At 32.7% G+C, this 24,446-nt stretch overlaps 1 protein-coding gene across 4 annotated transcripts in view; it reads left to right on the top strand.

The window, feature by feature from the left end:
* Window positions 1-24,446, top strand: part of LOC6052831 (telomerase-binding protein EST1A) — a 265,874-nt gene that overhangs the window by 238,316 nt on the left and 3,112 nt on the right. For all 4 annotated transcript variants that reach the window (XM_038248625.1, XM_038248615.1, XM_038248619.1 and 1 more), the window contains 3 exons: window positions 22,207-22,357; window positions 22,447-22,678; window positions 22,761-22,900. In XM_038248625.1, the coding sequence (XP_038104553.1) occupies window positions 22,207-22,357; window positions 22,447-22,678; window positions 22,761-22,900 (523 nt within the window). The remainder of the gene's footprint in view (window positions 1-22,206; window positions 22,358-22,446; window positions 22,679-22,760; window positions 22,901-24,446) is intronic.

The raw sequence follows: 24,446 nt of genomic DNA, 5'->3' as shown, positions 1-24,446 counted from the left end.
TTCAAATATTCAATAAATTTGAAAATCCTTCTAGGATGGGACTCTGGGTCATTTCCTGGACATGTATTTGGCAAAACTTGTTGCCCTACATTCCTTGAGCATAAAAATACAACTTGGCATGAGGCCATGTGGAGGAAAAATTCCAGAAATATTTGAACTTCAAATATTTTAATTCAAATATTCAATAAATTTGAAAATCCTTCTAGGATGGGACTCTGGGTCATTTCCTGGACATGTATTTAGGCAAAACTTGTTGCCCTACATTCCTGGAACATAAAAATACAACTTGGCATGAGGCCATGTGGAGGAAAAAAATTCCAGAAATATTTGAACTTCAAATATTTTAATTCAAATATTCAATAAATTTAAAAATCCTTCTAGGATGGGACTCTGGGTCATTTCCTGGACATGTATTTAGGCAAAACTTGTTGCCCTACATTCCTGGAACATAAAAATACAACTTGGCATGAGGCCATGTGGAGGAAAAAAATTCCAGAAATATTTGAACTTCAAATATTTTAATTCAAATATTCAATAAATTTGAAAATCCTTCTAGGATGGGACTCTGGGTCATTTCCTGGACATGTATTTAGGCAAAACTTGTTGCCCTACATTCCTTGAGCATAAAAATACAACTTGGCATGAGGCCATGTGGAGGAAAAAAATCCAGAAATATTTGAACTTCAAATATTTTAATTCAAATATTCAATAAATTTAAAAATCCTTCTAGGATGGGACTCTGGGTCATTTCCTGGACATGTATTTAGGCAAAACTTGTTGCCCTACATTCCTGGAACATAAAAATACAACTTGGCATGAGGCCATGTGGAGGAAAAAAATTCCAGAAATATTTGAACTTCAAATATTTTAATTCAAATATTCAATAAATTTGAAAATCCTTCTAGGATGGGACTCTGGGTCATTTCCTGGACATGTATTTAGGCAAAACTTGTTGCCCTACATTCCTGGAACATAAAAATACAACTTGGCATGAGGCCATGTGGAGGAAAAAAATTCCAGAAATATTTGAACTTCAAATATTTTAATTCAAATATTCAATAAATTTGAAAATCCTTCTAGGATGGGACTCTGGGTCATTTCCTGGACATGTATTTAGGCAAAACTTGTTGCCCTACATTCCTGGAACATAAAAATACAACTTGGCATGAGGCCATGTGGAGGAAAAAAAATCCAGAAATATTTGAACTTCAAATATTTTAATTCAAATATTCAATAAATTTAAAAATCCTTCTAGGATGGGACTCTGGGTCATTTCCTGGACATGTATTTAGGCAAAACTTGTTGCCCTACATTCCTGAACATAAAAATACAACTTGGCATGAGGCCATGTGGAGGAAAAATTCCAGAAATATTTGAACTTCAAATATTTTAATTCAAATATTCAATAAATTTGAAAATCCTTCTAGGATGGGACTCTGGGTCATTTCCTGGACATGTATTTAGGCAAAACTTGTTGCCCTACATTTCTTGAGCATAAAAATACAACTTGGCATGAGGCCATGTGGAGGAAAAAAAATCCAGAAATATTTGAACTTCAAATATTTTAATTCAAATATTCAATAAATTTAAAAATCCTTCTAGGATGGGACTCTGGGTCATTTCCTGGACATGTATTTAGGCAAAACTTGTTGCCCTACATTCCTGGAACATAAAAATACAACTTGGCATGAGGCCATGTGGAGGAAAAAAAATCCAGAAATATTTGAACTTCAAATATTTTAATTCAAATATTCAATAAATTTAAAAATCCTTCTAGGATGGGACTCTGGGTCATTTCCTGGACATGTATTTAGGCAAAACTTGTTGCCCTACATTCCTGGAGCATAAAAATACAACTTGGCATGAGGCCATGTGGAGGAAAAAATTCCAGAAATATTTGAACTTCAAATATTTTAATTCAAATATTCAATAAATTTAAAAATCCTTCTAGGATGGGACTCTGGGTCATTTCCTGGACATGTATTTAGGCAAAACTTGTTGCCCTACATTCCTGGAACATAAAAATACAACTTGGCATGAGGCCATGTGGAGGAAAAAATTCCAGAAATATTTGAACTTCAAATATTTTAATTCAAATATTCAATAAATTTAAAAATCCTTCTAGGATGGGACTCTGGGTCATTTCCTGGACATGTATTTAGGCAAAACTTGTTGCCCTACATTTCTTGAGCATAAAAATACAACTTGGCATGAGGCCATGTGGAGGAAAAAAAATCCAGAAATATTTGAACTTCAAATATTTTAATTCAAATATTCAATAAATTTAAAAATCCTTCTAGGATGGGACTCTGGGTCATTTCCTGGACATGTATTTAGGCAAAACTTGTTGCCCTACATTTCTTGAGCATAAAAATACAACTTGGCATGAGGCCATGTGGAGGAAAAAAAATCCAGAAATATTTGAACTTCAAATATTTTAATTCAAATATTCAATAAATTTAAAAATCCTTCTAGGATGGGACTCTGGGTCATTTCCTGGACATGTATTTAGGCAAAACTTGTTGCCCTACATTCCTGGAACATAAAAATACAACTTGGCATGAGGCCATGTGGAGAAAAAAATCCAGAAATATTTGAACTTCAAATATTTTAATTCAAATATTCAATAAATTTGAAAATCCTTCTAGGATGGGACTCTGGGTCATTTCCTGGACATGTATTTAGGCAAAACTTGTTGCCCTACATTTGAGCATAAAAATACAACTTGGCATGAGGCCATGTGGAGGAAAATTCCAGAAATATTTGAACTTCAAATATTTTAATTCAAATATTCAATAAATTTAAAAATCCTTCTAGGATGGGACTCTGGGTCATTTCCTGGACATGTATTTAGGCAAAACTTGTTGCCCTACATTTCTTGAGCATAAAAATACAACTTGGCATGAGGCCAAGTGGAGGAAAAAATTCCAGAAATATTTGAACTTCAAATATTTTAATTCAAATATTCAATAAATTTAAAAATCCTTCTAGGATGGGACTCTGGGTCATTTCCTGGACATGTATTTAGGCAAAACTTGTTGCCCTACATTCCTGAACATAAAATACAACTTGGCATGAGGCCATGTGGAGAAAAAATTCCAGAAATATTTGAACTTCAAATATTTTAATTCAAATATTCAATAAATTTGAAAATCCTTCTAGGATGGGACTCTGGGTCATTTCCTGACATGTATTTAGGCAAAACTTGTTGCCCTACATTCCTGAACATAAAAATACAACTTGGCATGAGGCCATGTGGAGGAAAAAAATTCCAGAAATATTTGAACTTCAAATATTTTAATTCAAATATTCAATAAATTTAAAATCCTTCTAGGATGGGACTCTGGGTCATTTCCTGGACATGTATTTAGGCAAAACTTGTTGCCCTACATTCCTGGAACATAAAAATACAACTTGGCATGAGGCCATGTGGAGGAAAAAAATTCCAGAAATATTTGAACTTCAAATATTTTAATTCAAATATTCAATAAATTTGAAAATCCTTCTAGGATGGGACTCTGGGTCATTTCCTGACATGTATTTAGGCAAAACTTGTTGCCCTACATTTCTTGAGCATAAAAATACAACTTGGCATGAGGCCATGTGGAGGAAAATCCAGAAATATTTGAACTTCAAATATTTTAATTCAAATATTCAATAAATTTAAAAATCCTTCTAGGATGGGACTCTGGGTCATTTCCTGGACATGTATTTAGGCAAAACTTGTTGCCCTACATTCCTGGAACATAAAAATACAACTTGGCATGAGGCCATGTGGAGGAAAAAAATTCCAGAAATATTTGAACTTCAAATATTTTAATTCAAATATTCAATAAATTTAAAAATCCTTCTAGGATGGGACTCTGGGTCATTTCCTGACATGTATTTAGGCAAAACTTGTTGCCCTACATTCCTGAACATAAAAATACAACTTGGCATGAGGCCATGTGGAGGAAAAAATTCCAGAAATATTTGAACTTCAAATATTTTAATTCAAATATTCAATAAATTTGAAAATCCTTCTAGGATGGGACTCTGGGTCATTTCCTGGACATGTATTTAGGCAAAACTTGTTGCCCTACATTCCTGGAACATAAAAATACAACTTGGCATGAGGCCATGTGGAGGAAAAATCCAGAAATATTTGAACTTCAAATATTTTAATTCAAATATTCAATAAATTTAAAAATCCTTCTAGGATGGGACTCTGGGTCATTTCCTGGACATGTATTTAGGCAAAACTTGTTGCCCTACATTCCTGGAACATAAAAATACAACTTGGCATGAGGCCATGTGGAGGAAAAATCCAGAAATATTTGAACTTCAAATATTTTAATTCAAATATTCAATAAATTTGAAAATCCTTCTAGGATGGGACTCTGGGTCATTTCCTGACATGTATTTGGTAAAACTTGTTGCCCTACATTTCTTGAGCATAAAAATACAACTTGGCATGAGACCATGTGGAGGAAAAAAAATCCAGAAATATTTGAACTTCAAATATTTTAATTCAAATATTCAATAAATTTAAAAATCCTTCTAGGATAAGACTCTGGGTCATTTCCTGGACATGTATTTAGGCAAAACTTGTTGCCCTACATTCCTGGAACATAAAAATACAACTTGGCATGAGACCATGGAGTGGAGGAATATTCATCCAGAAATATTTGAACTTACATCAAATATCAAATGAGGCCATGAGAAAATTTAAAACTTAATCCTTTTAAATATGGGAATCTGGGTCATTTCCTGGACATGTATTTGTTGCAAAATTATTGGCATGAGCATTCCTGGAACATCAATAAATTACAACTTGGCATGAGGACCATTTCTGAGCATGAAAAATTGGCAGAAATCCATTTGAACTTCAAATATTTAATTAAATATTCAATTTAAATCATTAAAAATTCCTTCTAAGATGGAACTGGGTACAATTTGAGGCCATGGGAGTATTTAGAACTTCAAAATTTAAATATTCAATTTAAAATTTCATGAGCATAAAAATACAACTTGGCATGAGGCCATAAGGTGGAAAACAATTTCAAGAATATTTGTAATTCAAATATTTTAATTCAACAATTCAATAAATTTGAAAATACTTCTAGTCCCATCCCAGAAGGATTTTCAAATTTATTGAATATTTGAATTAAAATATTTGAAGTTCAAATATTTCTGGAATTTTTTTCCTCCACATGGCCTCATGCCAAGTTGTATTTTTATGCTCAAGAAATGTAGGGCAACAAGTTTTACCAAAATACATGTCCAGGAAATGACCCAGAGTCCCATCCTACAAGGATTTTTGAATTTATTGAATATTTGAATTAAAATATTTGAAGTTCAAATATTTCTGGAATTTTTTTCCTCCACATGGCCACATGCCAAGTTGTATTTTTATGTTCCAGGAATGTAGGGCAACAAGTTTTGCCTAAATACATGTCCAGGAAATGACCCAGAGTCCCATCCTAGAAGGATTTTTAAATTTATTGAATATTTGAATTAAAATATTTGAAGTTCAAACATTTGGAATTTTTCCTCCACATGGCCTCATGCCAAGTTGTATTTTAAGCTCAAGAAATGTAGGGCAACAAGTTTTGTCTAAATACATGTCCAGGAAATGACCCAGAGTCCCATCCTAGAAGGATTTTTAAATTTATTGAATATTTGAATTAAAATATTTGAAGTTCAAATATTTCTGGAATTTTTTTCTCCACATGGCCTCATGCCAAGTTGTATTTTTAAGCTCAAGAAATGTAGGGCAAGAAGTTTTACCAAAATACATGTCCAGGAAATGACCCAGAGTCCCATCCTAGAAGGATTTTCAAATTTATTGAATATTTGAATTAAAATATTTGAAGTTCAAATATTTCTGAATTTTTCCTCCACATGGCCTCATGCCAAGTTGTATTTTTAAGCTCAAGAAATGTAGGGCAACAAGTTTTACCAAAATACATGTCCAGGAAATGACCCAGAGTCCCATCCTAGAAGGATTTTTAAATTTATTGAATATTTGAATTAAAATATTTGAAGTTCAAATATTTCTGGATTTTTTTTTCATTCGCATTCAAATTTTCATACTCCAGGAATGTAGGGCAGTAAGTTTTGCCAAGAAACATGTCCAGGTAATGTTAATTGTTCGTTTTTTTGAATTTTTGGAATCTCTCTTTAAAATTGTTCCTGGGATAACCATGACAAGTTATCCCGCATGCCATAAAGATGGCCGCCATAGCGCTATAAATTATTTCTAGGATAACCATCTGTAGGATAACTTTTCCCACCTTTTAATTTATAACGTGAACTTGATAAATGTTGTAGAGGTTCTTAATTTATTGAATTATTTTTATGTTTTTTTATTTTCTTTTAAATTTGTAATGTTAACTTGTTAAATTTTGTAGAGGTTTCAATTTTTTTTTAAATTATGTTTTTTGATGTTATTAATTTTTTTTATGTTTTAACTTGTAAAGTCAACTTGTTAAATTTTGTAGAGGTTCCTAGTTTTTTTTTTAAATTTTATGTTATTTAATTTTTTTATGTTTTTATTATTTATTTTGTTTTTGGAATTTGTAATATAATTTAAATTTTTATAGTTCAATGTGTTTAAAATTCTGATGTTTTTTTTTGTAAAGTTTGCTGTTTTCGAAATTTTGTAAATTTCTCTTTGGCCCTTGCAAAAAAAATTCAAAGCTTATGTCTTTTTTCATCCAAATACTGAAACCATGGCTTGAAGTTAAATTAAAAAAAACTCGAAATGTATGGCAAATAAAAAAAAATTCGATTGTCAAAATTCTGGAGAAAAACATCAACTAGTCAAACTGCCTGTTATATTTTTAAAGGAAATCTTTAAGCTTTTCTTAAATAATTCTGAGGCCAAATGTCTTAGTTTTTATAGTTTGAGAAAAAATTTGCAGAATTTAAATAAAGGTGTAAATCATCAATTAGTTAATATAATTTTGGAAAGGAATTTCACACGAATTGATGCAAGTTTTAGTTCGCTAATGTAATTTTACAGTGTTTTATGTTAATTTCACGTTTTTTCTAACCCCGTTGGATCAGCTTCGCTAGAATTAGCGATGTTTTTTCGCTGGACCAGGAAGAGCTGCAGGATTCCAAAATCAGCCAGGGAATTTATCTGCAACATCGAAGAATAACAATTTCGCCGCAATTCTTTGTCACCCGTAAAAATGAAAAAATCTCTTCTAACCGATCGAAATGGGAAAATTTTCCAGCACCTATAAACTATTGTTTTTCATATTTTTTATAGGACCTATTCATCACCAAAGATCAAAATATAATTTACACTTAGGCGTTTTACACGTTGCTAAATAAATACCTTTTTTGTTGCGTTGACATAAAAATAAATTCTTAAACTATGATGACCATATGATAGATGTTTTCAAAAAATCATCATTTTATTAAAAAAAAATGCTACGGAACCATATTTTCCATAATTTAAAGCTCAAACGCGGAATATGTCCCCTTATAAAAAACGCAATCATATTTCAAAAAAATACACTATGTTTTTTTTTATTTAACATTTAGTAATAAAAAGTGGAATGAAAAGGCATTATTTTTTCTCTGTCACTTTTTTTTCTGGAAAGTTCTTTATCAAAACCTACAATTTAGCCGAAGAGAACAAATCGTTCAGATAATTCCTTCTCTGATGCAGATATTGAATATTCACATGGTCAGCTCAAGAAATTGTAAAAAAAAACTAATGATGCAAAATGGCTTAAATTTTTTTTTAAATAATTGCGGAATCCCAAAGAATAACTTAGATAATTTTATTGGATCGATTTCTTTTTCAAACTATGATCCTAAATTTTGTATTTTTTTGTTTTTTTTTTAAATGTTTTTTAACAATACAACCAGCCAATTTTTTTTTACTGAAACAAGACCTGTTCCTCACAAACACACCTTCTTAACTCTCTTGGTCAGTCAATCCAGCCAGAAAGCTCAACGATCGTCATCGTCACTCTTCGCACTGACTGTGCCGAGTTTTTTTTTTCGCTGTCCAAGTTTGTTCCGCGCACTTTGTAACGGGATTATCGCGTTTTTGCATTAACTCCCCCTCCTCGTAGACCTCCCCTCGCCCAACACATTTTCTTAAGTTTCTTAAGGCAATTCGCACACACACACATCGTATATGTGCTAAAACTCCCGCCCCCCTCCCCCTCAAGCCACGTTCTTCTCGGCAGCGCTCAGTTCATTTCGAGCCCGATTAACATAATTTCAATTCATTTAATGTGTAACAAGCGACGCCGTAAATACTAAGCAGGCAGCCAGGCAGGTGGGTTGAGGGTGGAATTTGCACAAACCTCGGGTTCTCTCTCTTCAGGAAGAAAGTCGAGCTCAGAACATCGTCATTAAAATTCAGCTCCCAGCGCGCGAACTAAATGATTTATGTGCTAAAATCAAAAGGGGCAAATTCTGGTGCGCTTTTATTGCTGCTGCAGAGCTTAAACAGAATGAAATCTGCTCGTTTCGAGTCGTCGCTTTTAATGGCAGTGTGATTTCGGACGGTACGTGGAGTGCCTTGGCAAAATTTTGCTACGGCTCAATCGGCAGGAACTCTGGAGAACTTGGAGGCTTGAGTCATCCCGCTGGAGAAAAGGTGATCGATTTGTGTTTCAAATTGAATTGGACTGCAGTTTAACCGTTCTTCGAATGGGTGTGTGAGGTGTGACCACTGAATGCCTTGATTAGTGATGGGCGATCGTTCCCACAGATTAGACCTTGAAAGGTTTGCTGGCCACCCAAGTAGAGGAAATTAACTGCAACCTAGTTTGCGTGCAATCGTCGGTCGCAGATCTTCTCATGTCCTCTTTGATTTTTTTATGCAACTCATTAACATGTTTTCTGTTTTCAGATTTGCTTTATTTTTATTTTTATCGTGATTCTTGAAAATTGTAGAAAAATAACATTCCTTTCCTACCTCACTGAGGTTTTGCGCTATAATCCTGCTCTTAAAATGAACTTTTCACAGAAAGCTCGTAGACTCACTTGAATAACAACTTATTGACTCAGAATCGAAATCTAAACAATTTTCTGTCTGCGTGTATGTATACATACAGTATGTAAAAAAGTATTTACAGCCCTTGAGCACTATGCACATATTGTGATGAAACATCTAAACAATGTAATGTTGACAGAAACCTAGTACTACATTTTGTTCAGAAACTCATGCCAAACATTTTGCTACAAAAAGCTCATGAAAAGATGATTTCACACCTTTCGAAAAAATAACATAAATAAAGTTATTTGTTGACAAATGAGCAATTCTCTACGAAATCAGTCTTTTTTTATTTGAATTTTAATTTTTGTATTTTTTAATCCGGCTGAATTTTTTTCAATTCAAAAATCTGTATCTTTTGAACGAATTTTTTCATCGATTTGGTGTCTTCGGCAAAGTTGTTGGTATGGATATGGACTACACTGAAAAAAGATTATACACAGTAAAAAAATTTTTTGGTGATTTTTAATTTCACTTTTTGTCTCTAAAACTCGATTTGCAAAAAAATACTATTTTTTTATTTTCTGATATGTTTTAGAGGACAACTTTTCAGAAATTTCAGAATGGGCAAAAATCTTTGACCGAGTTATGATTTTTTGAATCAATACAGATTTTTTTTTTACAAAAAATCGAAATATTGGTCGCAACAAATTGCAAACTTCATTTTTCGATGTAAAATCAAATTTGCAATCAAAAAGTACTTTAGTGAAATGTTTGCCCTTTTAAAATGTTAGTCTTGATTTGAAAATTTTGAAAATAATGTTTTCGAAAAATCGGAAAATTTCACAAATGTTTCATATATTAACATTTTAAATCGGACTATTAGTTGCTGAGATATCGACATTAGAAAAAGGTGGATTGTTTGGGTGAGACTTAGAAAACATCAATTTTCCTGTTTTTAAACCATTGCATGGAATTTTTCAGCAACTAAGGGTCGAATCAACAAAGTTCAAAAAAGCAAAACAAAGAGAATTTTCTCAGCTTTTCGAAAATATTTTTTTCAAAATTAAACAAACATGGGCACTAATTTAAAAAAAAATAACTTCGACTATTTTCAAAAAAGTTACCTAAAAATAGCTATAACTTGAAAACGGTGCACTTTATCAAAATTTCTCAAAAGTACTTTTTGATTGCAAATTTGATTTTACATCGAAAAATGAAGTTTGCAATTTGTTGCGACCAATATTTCGATTTCTTGAAAAAATCAGTATTGATTCAAAAAATCATAATTCGGTTAAAGATTTTTTGCCCATTCCGGAAATTTCTGAAAAGTTGTCCTCTAAAACATACCAGAAAAAAAAATTCAAATAATATTTTTTTGAAAATCAAATTTTAGTGACAAAAAGTGAAATTAAAAATCATAATTTTTTTTTACTGTGTATCATTTTTTTCAGTGTAGTCCATATCCATGCCTACAACTTTGCCGAAGACACCAAATCGATCGAAAAATTCCTTCAAAAGATACAGATTTTTGAATTTTCACATATCATTTTTGTATGGACAACCGAGCAGACGGCAATAACTTGGGAATAACATTTTTTGATATTTGAAAATACTAGGCCAATGACATTTTATGTTATTCATAACAAGATTTGTTATTCGTCGTTATGATTTTTTGTTATTGGATTGTTATTGTAATAACAGATTAATAACATTTGGAGTTATTCTTCTTATTTTTTGTTATTCCATAACAAAAAATGTTATTCCCAAGTTGTTTTCGCTTTCAATCAATATCAGACCAATAACAAATTTTGTTATGATAACATAAACTATTATTGAACTCTTATGCAAAAATTGATTTTTCAAGAATATTCCATAACAATTTTTGTTATTTTAACAGTATCTGTTATTGAAATGGCATGAATTTTGTTATTACCGTCTGCCCGGGCAGCTGCCAAATTTGTATGGAAAATTGTATGGACAAACCAATGATGCAAAGAGGCTTTTTTGGGCATACCGAAGGCACCAAAAAAGCTTTAGCCGGATTGAAAAAATATAAAAAAAACGAATGACAAAAAAAAATTAAAATGCAATACGAGCCACGGTTTTAACATTTGAACGAAAAAAGTGTTTAAAAAAGGATAATACACCTGTCCAGTTGTTTTGCAATTATTAGTTTCCAAAATACTTAAGCTTGACGAAAATTTATTTTTTTTGCAAAAAAATAAAGTTTTTGCGTAGCTGTACATTGGAATTTCATCAAAATTCAAAATATTTTTCATCCAGCTCAAACATGCTAAATTTGATTATCAATGCAGAAAAATGCATTTTAGATTGTTTTCAGTTTATTTGACTTTTATTTTCAATAAAATCCGATCCCCCTGATTTTTTGGATTAATTTTGAATTGTATTATTAGTACGTAACTTATTATGTTTTAAATTTTTATTTTTCTAATTGAGCAATTCCAGCTCAAATCAGGAATTTTTCTGATACTTTTGTACCCGACCCTCTCCGATTTCAATGAAACTTTGTAGACATGTTATCCTAGGCCTATATAAGCCATTTTTGTGCATATGGAGCAAATAGTACTCGAGAATAACATTTGAGAAGGGCGTAAGGTATTTAAATATTTTTGTATTCTGTAATTTAAAAATTACTGTATCTCGAAGCCGTTGCGTTGTATCAAAAAGTGGTCAAAGACAAACTTGTAGGAAATTGGATGGGCTTTCTGAAAAAAATACACTGAAACAAAAATACACGCCACATCTATGAGATTTTTCGATTGTCTTAAACTTAAATTGGTGATGTCACGATTTTTTTTTCGTTCAAAATTTTTGAGGAAATAGCCTAAGATGTAACAAAAAGACTCACGAAAAATGCAGGATGGTATGTCTCTCGTAAAAAAATACAAAAATCATTTACTAAAACTGTTTTTTTGAAAAGTGGTCTAAACGTCAAAACTTTTAAAAACCGGTAGTGGGAATCGATTCCCCAGATAATTTTACATAAAAGTCTCCGTATTGACCATTGTCCTATATCCAATCCTTGGGAAGATACAGCGGTTTTAAAAATAAAAATGTTGAAAAAACGGGATTTTTGGTGGTTTTTAGTCAATTTCTATATGACAGACTTGGTTTTTCAGTCTCGTAAATATTTTTAACGGAAAGCTCGTCTAATTTCCCATAAGTTTGCCTTTGACAGCATTTCAATTGGATGTAAGGGCTTACAGATATAAGCTTAATTACATTGCTTATAACTGAAAATAGAATATTTTTTTCAGTGTGGTAGAAACCAGGATAGTAAATTTGATTACGTAAATATAAAAACGATATAAATCAAAAAGCTGTCAAAGGCAAACTTATGGGAAATTGGACGAGCTTTCCGGTAAAAATATTTACGAGACTGAAAAACCAAGTCTGTCATATAGAAAATGCCAAAAACCACCAAAAATCCCGTTTTTTCAACATTTTTATTTTTAAAACCGCTGTATCTTCCCAAGGACTGGACATAGGACAATGGTCATTATGGAGACATTTATGTAAAATTATCTGGGGAATCGATTCCCACTACCGGTTTTTAAAAGTTTTGACGTTTAGACCACTTTTCAAAAAAACAGTTTTAGTAAATGATTTTTGTATTTTTACGAGAGACATATCATCCTGCATTTTTCGTCAGTCTTTTGGTAACATCTTAGGGTATTTCTCAAAATTTTGAGCGAAAAAAATCATGACATCACCTTCAAATTTAACTTTTAAACTTAAAAATTGAAAATGACATAAAACTGGCGTGTATTTTTGTTTCAGTGTATTTTATCAGAAAGCCCGTCCATTTCCTACAAGTTTGTCTTTGACCACTTTTGATATGATGCAACGGCTTGAGATACAGTAATTTTTAAATTGCAAAATACTAAAATATTTAAATACCTTACGCCCTTCTCAAATGTTATTCTCGAGTACTATTGGCTCCATATACACAAAAATGACTTATATAGGCCTAGGATAACATGTCTACAAAGTTTCATTGAAATCGGAGAGGGTCGGGTACAAAAGGACCAGAAAAAAATCCTGATTTGAGCTGGAATTGTTCAATTGTCTTACACACAGAAAAAAAAGTTGAATTTTGGAATGTTGATAATTTGGATGGTTTTGATTTTAATTATATTTTTATTTTTAATGATGTTTGACTAGCTTATTTTCAATATTATTCAGTACTTTTACTTTACTATTGCAAGCAAAAATTAATTTAAAATTTCAAGCCTAATTTAAGAAAAGCAGGAGGTATCAAAAAACCTTTTGTAGTTTTTTTTAGTGTCACAAATTCTTATTATCAATGAAATGATTAACATAGTTTTTTTCAAATTTTCACCCTATTTCGCCTTTCCTCTGTTAAATTTTAAATTTTGTTTTGCCATGCCAAAATATTAACAGCTTTATAAAAATTAAGATTTTTAGAAAATTTTGGTTATTTTTATTCTCGCAATATGACATAAGCGTCATTGTTAGCTGAAATATTATATTTGTAGACAAATAATGCCTAAGAAACATTTTCGAAATTTGAAAAAAAAATAAATTGTGAGGCTTTTTTCTAATCGGCCACAGAGTTTGAAATAACTTTTTTTTTTATTTTTCGGCTGTGTAACTTTGGAAGGTAAAAAGTAATATGAAGTAATATTACATAAATTTTTGTGTAACTCTAATGCCCCAATTATATTTTCTCTTGTTCAAAAGGTTATTTTGAGCAAATTGTGAGAAAAAAAACTTGTCTTCTCTTTTTCTTTGTTTTTCTTGTTTAATTTTTAGTATTTTTATTTGCATATATCATGTTTAGATTATGTTTGTTTTTGACAGTCTTTGGCTTATTCTACCACCTCATTATCCATCATCATTATCTTTTGCCCATCATTATCTTTTGCCTAATTAGTTTATGAGTTGACCCCAGAAAAAAATGTCATTTAAAAAAAAACATTGTCAAAGTCACGTAAAACAAGTCAAATTTCTAACGATATTTCATTTAAATTTCAAGGGTTCTCCTTTCCAATACTTTATTAAGATCAAAAAATTGTTAAAAAAAATTGATTTTTGGCGAATTTTTTGATCGAAGTCCGTCTAGAGGCGGGGTTGACTTGTAGAGGGTTGTCACTTTTTAAAAGTTTACACATATTTCTGGCCTTACACAAAATATGTTCTATTCCCATACCGTGTAAGATAAATGGATAATATTAAAATTATATTAGAATTATTTTTTTCAATATAAGGCCGTTGCAAATATTTTTCAAAGTTTATGTCGCCCCCCCCCCCCCCCCCCCCTTCAAAAACGGTCCGAAAAATCAGGGAGCAAAAAAAAATTTTTTTTTTCAAAAAACTTCAAAATTTCAAAGGAAATAGAAATCTAACCAACTGCAAACAATTAGAAATGCATTTTCCTGCATTTAAATTTAGCATGTCTGGGATCGTTCAAAAATATTTTTAATTTTTGTGAAAATCCAATGTACAGCACCGCAAAAAGTTTTTTTTCGGCGAAAAAAAATCTCTTTCATACTTGCATATTTTGAACACTAATGATTGCAAAACAACTGGGCAGGTGTAAAATGCATTTTAAAACACTTTTTTCATTCAAACGTTGAGACCATGGCTTGTAATTTAATTTTTTATATTTTTTTATTTTTTATCAGAGTCGAGGGACATAAATTTCAAAAAATATTTGCAACGGCCTTATTGAGAATTCATTTACTGATTAAATTAATAAGTGATTTCTACACAGCAAAAAATCCGATGGTAAAATCGCATACAAAAGCATGCACATCACCTTAGTCAAAATAAACACTTAATATTACACACTGCATGTACAATTTTTGCAAACACAAAAAAAAATGCAACCGACGGGATTCGAACCCAGCAGCATCGTTAAGGACTGGCGCCTTAGCCCACTCGACCATCTGACCGATGAAAAGCTGAAAGGATAAACGCATATATGGGCTTGACATTTCGGTCAATTAGGTTTCCCATACTGATGGGCTACATATTTCAAGGTGTAAAATTACATAACGTTGCATGAAATAATGCAAAATTTATTTTACACCCAAGACTTAAACACGCAGCTAGATTACTACTCTTTTAGCTTTGTAGGCGGTTGAATACAGAAATTTTTGTAAAGTGTAACAGTTTTCTGTGTAGATTTACATATGTTTATGTGTAATTTTAAATATTCCAAATAAATTGAGGTTACATCGAAGAAGATGTAATATCAAATCATTATGTTTTTCAACATCCTAAAAAATTTTTTTTTCAATTAGCATTTTTCAATTTAAAGTCAATTTTCAACTGTTTCCACGCAGAAATCTTCACTTTAATTGTAATTCAAGCCAAATAAAAAATTCCAATCAAAATTAGGTCTTCACCCGAGCTGGAACATTCCTTCCAGTTGCACCGAGCCCAATAATTGCGCCCACGTGGGAGCCCTCAATCATCATTACACTTTCTTCGCATGTTTTCTCACTTTCCAGAACATGTTGGCCAAATCTTTAAATTTCCTTCAATCTGGCGGCTTCGTAACCGATACCCGGGCGGGGATTAATTGAAAAGTGTTTTTTTTTTCGCTTGCTTGTTGCAACCTTTTTTGGGGGGAAAATTATCTCCTTCTCCCTTGTTTTTTTTTGTGGTTGAGTTGGTGAATTTGGATGCAAAAAAAAACACTTTTCTTTTAATTAGGATTGGGCTTGTGGCGAGCTCTTTCTTCGAATTTGGGGGATTTTTTGGCAACCTGCTGAAGATTTGCGTGAAATTTTGATATTTTTTTTTTTAAAATGAAATTTGTACTTTCTTTAACCTCAAGAATACTGAAAAATCCGAGGTCAACGACCTCTTGGCTCGTGCCCCTTAGCAAAAGTTGAAAAGTTTGGCAACTTATCAGCCATTCCAGCCTGTTCAGTGGAAGAACTCGCTCCCCAAAACCTCATCGCGTATCTTTAATCTTTGCAGACTGTAATTTGCAGCTTGGCTCGAACTCTTAATCTCCTCTTTCCGTGGGTTTATTTTTATTTTTTCGTTACCTTCGACTAAAGAGGCGATTTTTCGGGACCCCAACTTTGATTTCGCTTCTGCCACTGAAAGCGTTTCTCTCTTTCTGTATCGATTCGGGGTCGACTTCCTGTTTGAAGCAGGCAGATTTGGGCACCTTTCTTTGATGCGATTTTTTGTTATTTGTGGAAGATCGAATCGCTTCCTGTTCAAATTTTTAACATACTCTGTCAAAAAAAAAATCCCAACGAGTCTCAATCCCAGAACCTTTGGATCACAACCGCACGCCCGTGACAACTGAGCTGTCGCGGTTAAACATTCTAAACTCACGTTTTGCCGATTATCTCCGCAAATCAAGAGAAATCGCTCAGCCTTTTCGCAAATTCCAATCGAATTGGGTCACTCCCGCGAAAAATCTGCCTCAAAATGCGTGCAAAAAGCGAAGAAACTTGCAGATTTGAGCGAAAAAAAGTATAAAATCAGTGCAACCTGGCGGCGTCGTCGTCGTCGTCGTCGTCGTCGGCGATCATCATCAGCATAAGAAATTACCTTCAAAACTTTGACAGAGCGCGCAAAAGTCAGTCCGTCGCGCGCGTGTGACTTTGTGAGGAGGCGCGTTCGAGGGTTTTCTCACATTTGCGCGCTGGCCTCGGTAAACATAACCGTACATTTTAACTGCGACAAAATTGCAACGCGCGACTGGAATCGCTGATGACGTGTGCGCGATGGGGCCAGGCAGGACGTGCCGGGGATGATCTGGTTTTAAGGTGGGGAAAAGGTGGGAGGAGGAGCAGGGAGGGGAAGTTAAGGTGAGGAATGTTGCGATTTACTTACCTCTGCGTCGCGTCCCTTGTGGACGGGACCGTTTCGGAACATATGAAGAGCGGAGTGGGGTTTGGAAGAAGATATACGGTCAGGTTTTACCATGGCTGAGAGGCACAGGGTTGTCCACCCTGTTGAAATATGTATCATAATCTTAATTTTAATTTGCTAATTATCTTGAATTCATCGAAATTTTTATTATTCAAGTTTGGACGTCGGCATAAACTTTGATGATCATAACTTTCAATTTCATGAAGTTTGAAATGTCGCATGACAGGGTTCCTTGCTTATTCCGGAAATGTTCCCTAGTGGCCACCGGTGACCGGTTCCGGAGTGGTCAAGTTGGGTCAGACGACGTCGGTATGACCTTAGATGGCCATAACTTTTAAATTCATAAAGTTTGATATGTCGCATGACAAGGTTCCTTTCATAATCCGGAAGTGTCCCCCCCCAGTGGGCACCGGTGGCCCTTCCGGAATGACCAGATTGAGCCAGAGAACGTTGGCATGGCCTTAGACAGTCATAACCTTTAATTTTATAAAGTTTGAAATGTCGCATGACAGAATTCTTTGCATATTCTGGAAGTGTCCCCCAGTGGCCGCCGGTAACCGGTTCCGGAGTGACTAGGTTAGGCCAGAGAACGGCGGCACAAACTTAGATGGTCATATTTTTCAATTTCATGAAGTTTGATATGTCGCATGACAAGGTTCCTTACATAATCCGGAAGTGTCCCCCCAGTGTGCTCCGGTTACCGGTTCCGGAGTTACCAGACTGGATCATTTGACTTCAGCGTGGCCGTAGATGGTCATAACTTTCAATTTCATGAAGTTTGAGATGTCGCATGACAGGGTTCCTTGCAAGTTACGGAAATGTCCCCAAGTGGGCACCCGTAGTCGATTCCGGAGTGACCATACTGGATCAGAGGAATTCGGCATGACCTTAGATGGCCATAACATTTAATTTCATGAAGTTTGATACGTCGCATGACAAGGTTCCTTACATAATCCGCAAGTGTCCCCCCAGTGTGCACTGGTTCCCGGTTCCGGAGTGACCAGGTTGGCCCAGAGGACATTGGCATGACCTTCAGTGGTCCTGTTATTCAATTTCATGAAGTTTGAGATGTCGCATGACAGGGTTCCTTGCAAGTTACGGAAATGTCCCCAAGTGGGCACCCGTAGTCGATTCCGGAGTGACCTAACTGGGTCAGAGGACTTCGGCGTGAACGTAGATGGTCATAATCTTCAATTCCATGGTGTTTGATATGTCGCATGACAAGATTCCTCGTAAATTATGAAAGTGTCCCCAAGTGGGTACCCGTTATCGGTTCCGGAGTGACCAGGTTGGGCCAGAGGGCGTCGTCATGACCTTACGTGGTCCTGATTTTTCAATTTTGCGAAGTCGCATGGCAGGTTTGCTTGCATATTCTGGATACGTCCTCTATTGGCCACCGGTAACCAGTTCCGAGTAGTCAAGTTTGGTCAGAGGACGTTTAAACTTTCATTGTTTAGTAATGTGTATTTTCACTGGTAAACATTTACACATTTTCTAATGCAAAATTACATATTTTTCTGACAGGAGTTTTATATATTTTTTTTATTCAAAAGTTGATTTTTTTTGTAAATTACTTGATTTTTTTCGGGAATGATAAACCTTGTGGACACTTAAATCGATTGTCTTCCTTGTGTTATTTGTTTTTCAGTTTATTTTTATTTTTTTCTGTTTACAGAGAAACTTCTTTTTACGCGGTGGCGTTACGCTTCTTATTTCGTCGATTTCTCAAAAACCATACAGTATTTTTGCAAGCTTCATAAAGCGTTTTGTAGATCTGAACAAAACCTACAAATTGCTGTTAAAAGATTGCAAAAATATTGTAGGGTTTAAGAGAAATCTACAAAACAAAAAACGTAACGCCACCGCGCAAAAAGAGTTTTCTCTGTAATTGACTTTTAAGAGAATAATAATTCATTGTGTTCATTTTTTCACAAAAAAAAATATTTTTAAGTTCTTATTTTTTATAGATTTTTTTTAATGCTTGATATTTAGGACATAATATGTTTAGTTTTGGACATTTTAACTGTTTGTGACCTTTTTTGAAATTCGTGTTTATGTTTTCTTTTAGTAATTTTTCAAATTTTCTATTTTTATGATTTTATATCTTTCATTATTTTTTTTGAATACTTGAATTTTTGGGGAAGTCTTGTTTTGAACATTTTAATTGTTTCTTTTTTTATACTCGTTTTGTTTTTTAGTTATCCTCTTATTTTTACTTTAAAATTTATAGCTTTTTTGGTTATTTTCTACTTGATATTCTAAATAATTGTAGTTTTGGACGCTTCAATTCTTTGTTTTCCTTTTTGATATTCGTTTTTTTTATAGCGGAATTAAAAGGAACAACTCGTCTCTTTGTATTCACAGTAATGCATTCTGCTAAAACGCTCAACCAAACCACAACGTTTTTCAGTATTTATTTAGATTTTTTAACTTCAATTTTGAAGATTTTCATTTATTTTTTTAATAACTTGATTTTAGGAAAGTTTTCTTCTAAATCTACTTTTAGACAATTTTATTTTTTGTATCTTTATTTTGTTTTATGTCCATTTTTGAGTTTTTATCTTAACAATTTCTTTTATAATTGTTTTTTCAGTCTAGTGATAAGTTTAGTTTTTAACACTTCAAATGTGTGTGTTCTTTTAAGATTACAATGATTTTTTTCTTTTATTTGCCTTTCTTACTATTTTTTTTTATGTTTTTATCTTCTTAATTTTTTCTTTCATTTTTTAAAATTCGGTTTCGTTTGGTTACTTCAATTCGTTGCTTTTAATTTATCTTGCAAGTTTTTTTCTGTTTTTAAGTTTTTTTAATATGAATTTTTTATTTTGATTATATTTTTTTTAATTTTTTTTAAAATACTTGTTTTTTCAAGAGTACTTCGTCTAGTTTTATTGTTTTTGTCCCTTTTTGATATTCGTTTTTAGGTATGTTTTTGAGGTTAAGTTTTCGTTTATTGGTCTTGTTTTGGACACTTCAATTGTTTGTGTCGTTTATTTTAACGCGTAAATGTTTCTAAGTTAATTTTTATAGCTATGTTTAAGTGAATATCGTTTGTATTTTGAAATACTTTTATTTCTGTTTTTATGTTTGTGTGTGTGTGTTTTTTTTTTTAATTTTTTTTTTTCAATATTTGATTTTTTTTTATTGAAATGTTAAGTCTAGTTTTGTACATTTTTATCGTATTTGTCCCGTTTTTGATATTGGTTTCTCAGCATATTTTGAAGTCATTCGTTTAGTTTAAGTATTCAAGTTTTAATTTTTGCATTTTTTATTTAAATTACTTGATTTTGTAGGGAACCATTAGCCTTGTTTTGGACATTTGGATTGTTTGTGTCTCTTTTATATCCGTTTTTCATGTTTCTTTTAAGTTATTTTTTTTCTATTTTTAAGTTAATTTCGTCTCCATTTTTAATTACTTGATTATTTATTTTATATTCATAACTTAAATTTTAAAACTTAAATTTCAGATTTCAGTTTTCAGCTTAAGTTTTTTATTAAGTAATTGTATCTTATGTTATTTTTCTTTCTATTCATTATTTTCTCATTTTTCACATATTATGTTTCTGGCAGCACTGCAAAATGTTATGACCATTTAAGTTGAATTTACCTATTTTTTTATTATTTTTTAAATTCGCAGAAAAAAACTCAACATGAGTCAAGTTTTGGACACATTAATTGTTTGTATTTTTCTTATATTAGTTTTTTGAGTTTTTTTTAATTCTATTTTTTATTTTTTATTGTTTTATTTTTTTTATAACTCAATTAAATTTTTTTAAATTTTTATAACTCAATTTAATATAATTGTGTCTAAATTGCATTGTATAAGTCTAGTTTTGGACACTTTTATGCTTGAGTCTTTTTTTTAATATTCGCCTTTTTGTTTTCTTTCATGTGTTTTTTTTTTCTGGTGACTTCAAATCTTAATTTATTTTTTACTTTTTGTTCTGGTTTTCGCTAATATTTTGACAATAATTTTATAACTAGTTTTTTTTTTAATTCTCTCTCAACTGGCAACCCTAACCAACCTGCCAGTTGCAGTGCAAATCGCAGATGACGATGGTGATGATACCTTTTGCTGCGATATGTCCAGAGTCCAGCTGGCCATGCGTCTTCTTCTTCTTCTGCTTCCATTGCGTATGTGTATGTACGTTTGTGCGACTTTATGTGATTCTACCCCAGGAGAGAGTGCGGCAAATCGTGACGAATCGCACAACTTCGCGGTCAAATAAAGTTGCAGTTGAGGCACTTTTTCGCACTAAGCAAACTATCATTTTCTTCTCTTTCTTTGCGTTGCTTTCTTCTGACTGACTCATTGCAAATGCACCGAGTGGCTCCAGTAAATCGGGCAATAATCGTGTTATGACATGGGAAAAAAAGAGTCCAGCGCTTAAGGCTCACACACACACGTGGTCTCACGTCAACTCAGCTCAACGCAGTTAGCAAAGGAAGAAGGCACGTTTTGTTCCAGATTTTATTTTTTGCGATTGATGACATTAAGTTGAATTGTCAAATTTAACCCTTGCTTTTGGGTTTTGAAAAACCGTTTTAGTAAAATTTTACTTTTTGAGATCTAGTAAAAATAAAAAAATAAACTTATTTGCGTCAAAATTGCAAAACAACTGAACCATCGAAGGTTAATCCGTCACGACGTTCACACGATAAAAACAAACGAAAAAAAAACGCACAAAACGATCAATCTGCAAATAAGAAAAAAATCAGTTCTCCAATCGAGGGCTTCGATTAGGTCAAACTGTTTGCCTTCCTCTCTCTATCCTATCTTCTCAATTTCGAAAAAAAAAGAAGAGAGAAGCACTTCTAGTAAAACCAACAACCCCTAGTTGCGGCTTCTTTTTTTTCCGAAAAACGGCTTCATTAGCACAGATTAACGGAAATTGTCGAGCAAATTGCGCACGCCGCCGGCAAAGTTGGTGAATTTGAAATTGGGCCAATTTCGCGCGACTTTGACCCACGACCGATGACGACAATCCGGTTTGGGGTTGGGAATTTCCCGTGGGGAAACTTTTATGTTTCTTACTACTTATTTTTGTTTTTCAACAAAATTTCATTATGTGTTATTTTTCTTTTTATTTATTAATTTTCTCATTTTTTAAATTTCGAATATCTGGCAACACTGTAAAAGGTTACGACCATTTAAGTTAAATTCACCTATTTTTTGAACTATGAAAAGCATACAGATGAAAAACTTGATAAAATCGCTTATCAGAATATAAAAATTGAAAAAAACCTAAACACGGAAAGAAATGTTTTTCCAAATTTAAAAAAAACCTCAAATGAACTTGACACGGAAAAAAATCCGAATTAAAAAAAATGTTTTTCTAAAATTCCATTTTCATTCCTTCTTCTTTCAGGACATCCTCTCCCAGAGCACGATCGCGCTCAACATCGAGGTCCGGCCCCGGTTTCTGGTTCCGGACACCAACTGCTTCGTGGACTACCTCCGGGACATTGAGAGCATCGCCAAGGCGCATCCGCTCTACCAGCTGATGGTTCCCATCGTTGGTAAGTTTGCTTTTTTTCATTTTCTCATTATTTTGATGTTTTTTTTTTTAAACTTGTAAATTGTCAAACTTCTCTCCCTCCCTCCCTAGTAATCAACGAGCTGGAGGGCCTCGCCAAGGGCATCAAACCGGCGGTGAACGCCTCAGGCATCATTGCGTCCAAGCTGGCGGCCGGCATCTCGGTGCAACCGACCCCCGCCCCGGCACCGTCCTCGTCGAGGATATCCGTCGACCGTCGGTTCGATCCGCAGCACGCCGAAAAAGTGGCGGAAGCATCGAAGCAGGCGCTGCACTTTATCAAACAGAAGCATCCCGCGCTGATGTGAGTTGAATTTGATTTTTTTTTGTTGAAAAAAAAACATATAATTTGAAATTGGGCAAAATTCAATTTTCTTCAAACCCAGGTGCGTTACGACCAAGGGCTCGATCCTGAAGCCGACCACGTGCACCTTCCTGGAGGACGTCGGCGAGCAAAAGTCCAACGACGATAAGATTCTGGAAACTGCCTTAAACCTGATCCGGAACAGCACCGAGGAGAAGAGGGGTGAGTTTGATTTTCACTTGCATTTTCAGATAAAAGATCCTTTTTCATACTACTTTAGAAATTAGTTTGGCAGCTTGGTACTAAAAACTAAAAACTAAATTAGCTAAAATACCTAAAATTTCTAAAATTACTAAAATACCTTAAATACCAAAAAATCCCTAAAATAGCTGAAATTTAAAAAAAAACCTAAAATACCTCATATACCTTAAAAAACTAAAATACCTGAAATAACCAAAATTCCTAAAATACCTAAAATAACCTGGGTAATATACCTAAAATACTTCAATTACCTCAAATACCTGGAATACCTAAAATACCTAAAATACCTAAAATACCTAAAACACCTAAAATACCTAAAACACCTAAAATACCCAAAATACCTAAAATACCTAAAATACCTAAAATACTTAAAATACCTAAAATACCTAAAATACCTAAAATACCTAAAATACCTAAAATACCCAAAATACCTAAAATACCTAAAACACCTTAAATACCCAAAATTCCTAAAACACCTGTAACACCCAAAATACTTAAAATACCTAAAATACCCAAAATACCTAAAATACCTAAGACACCTTGAAAATACTTGAAACTGTAAAAAAACACAAATCGAAAAAAACACTTTATAAACAAAGGCCGCTACAAATATTTTTTAAACGGGAATAAAATAAAATAAAATAGAAAAGTTGATATTACAAGCCCATGGCAACTTTTGAATCAAACAAGTGATGCATTTTATATCTGCTCAGTTGATTTGCAATTATTTCCAATGATTACACTTTTATTTCCACTGAAATTATTAAGTTCTGTGGATTTTCTTTCGCTCCATTTTTTTTCGGCTCGAGGGCGGGTGATATAAAATTTTATAATTATTTGCAGCGGCCTAAAACAGTTTAACAAAAACTTAAAAACCTAAAAAACTTACAAAACAACCCTTAAAATCTCAAAAAGAACTAAAATAAAACTCAAATAAAAACTAAAAAATACTCAAATAAATCTGAAAAAACTAAATCGGCTAGAATGACAAAAAAAAGTTTTCAAAAACTATTAGAACTAAAAAAATTTAAAACTAAAAGTTCAAAAAATCTAAAACCTAAAAAAACAAAGCTTAAAAACTTAAAAAACTGAAAAATCTTTTTAAAAAAACTAAATAAAAGAAAACCAAAAAGAAACTCAGCAACAAAAAAATACTTCAAAAAATTAAAAAAAATCTAAATCAAAAAAAAATATTATGTTAACAAAACAGGAATTAAAATAACAATTTTGAAAAATCTTTTAAAAAACTAAAAGAAACTAAAAAAAAACAAATAAAATACAAAAAAGCGAAAAAAAACTCGAAAGACTTATAAAACTTATAAAACTTACAAAACTTATAAAACTTATAAAACTTATAAAACATATAAAACTCATGCTTCTTATAAAACTTATAAAACTTATAACACATTTTAAACTAACAAAACTTCTAAAACTTCTAAAACTTATAACACTTATTAAACTTACAAAACTTAAAAAAACTTATTAAACTTATTAAACTTACAAAACT

This window comes from Culex quinquefasciatus, chromosome 1, assembly GCF_015732765.1.
Source record: "Culex quinquefasciatus strain JHB chromosome 1, VPISU_Cqui_1.0_pri_paternal, whole genome shotgun sequence".
In the NCBI taxonomy this organism is placed as follows: Eukaryota; Metazoa; Arthropoda; class Insecta; order Diptera; family Culicidae; genus Culex; species Culex quinquefasciatus.
This window is presented reverse-complemented; position numbering and strand designations above follow the sequence as displayed.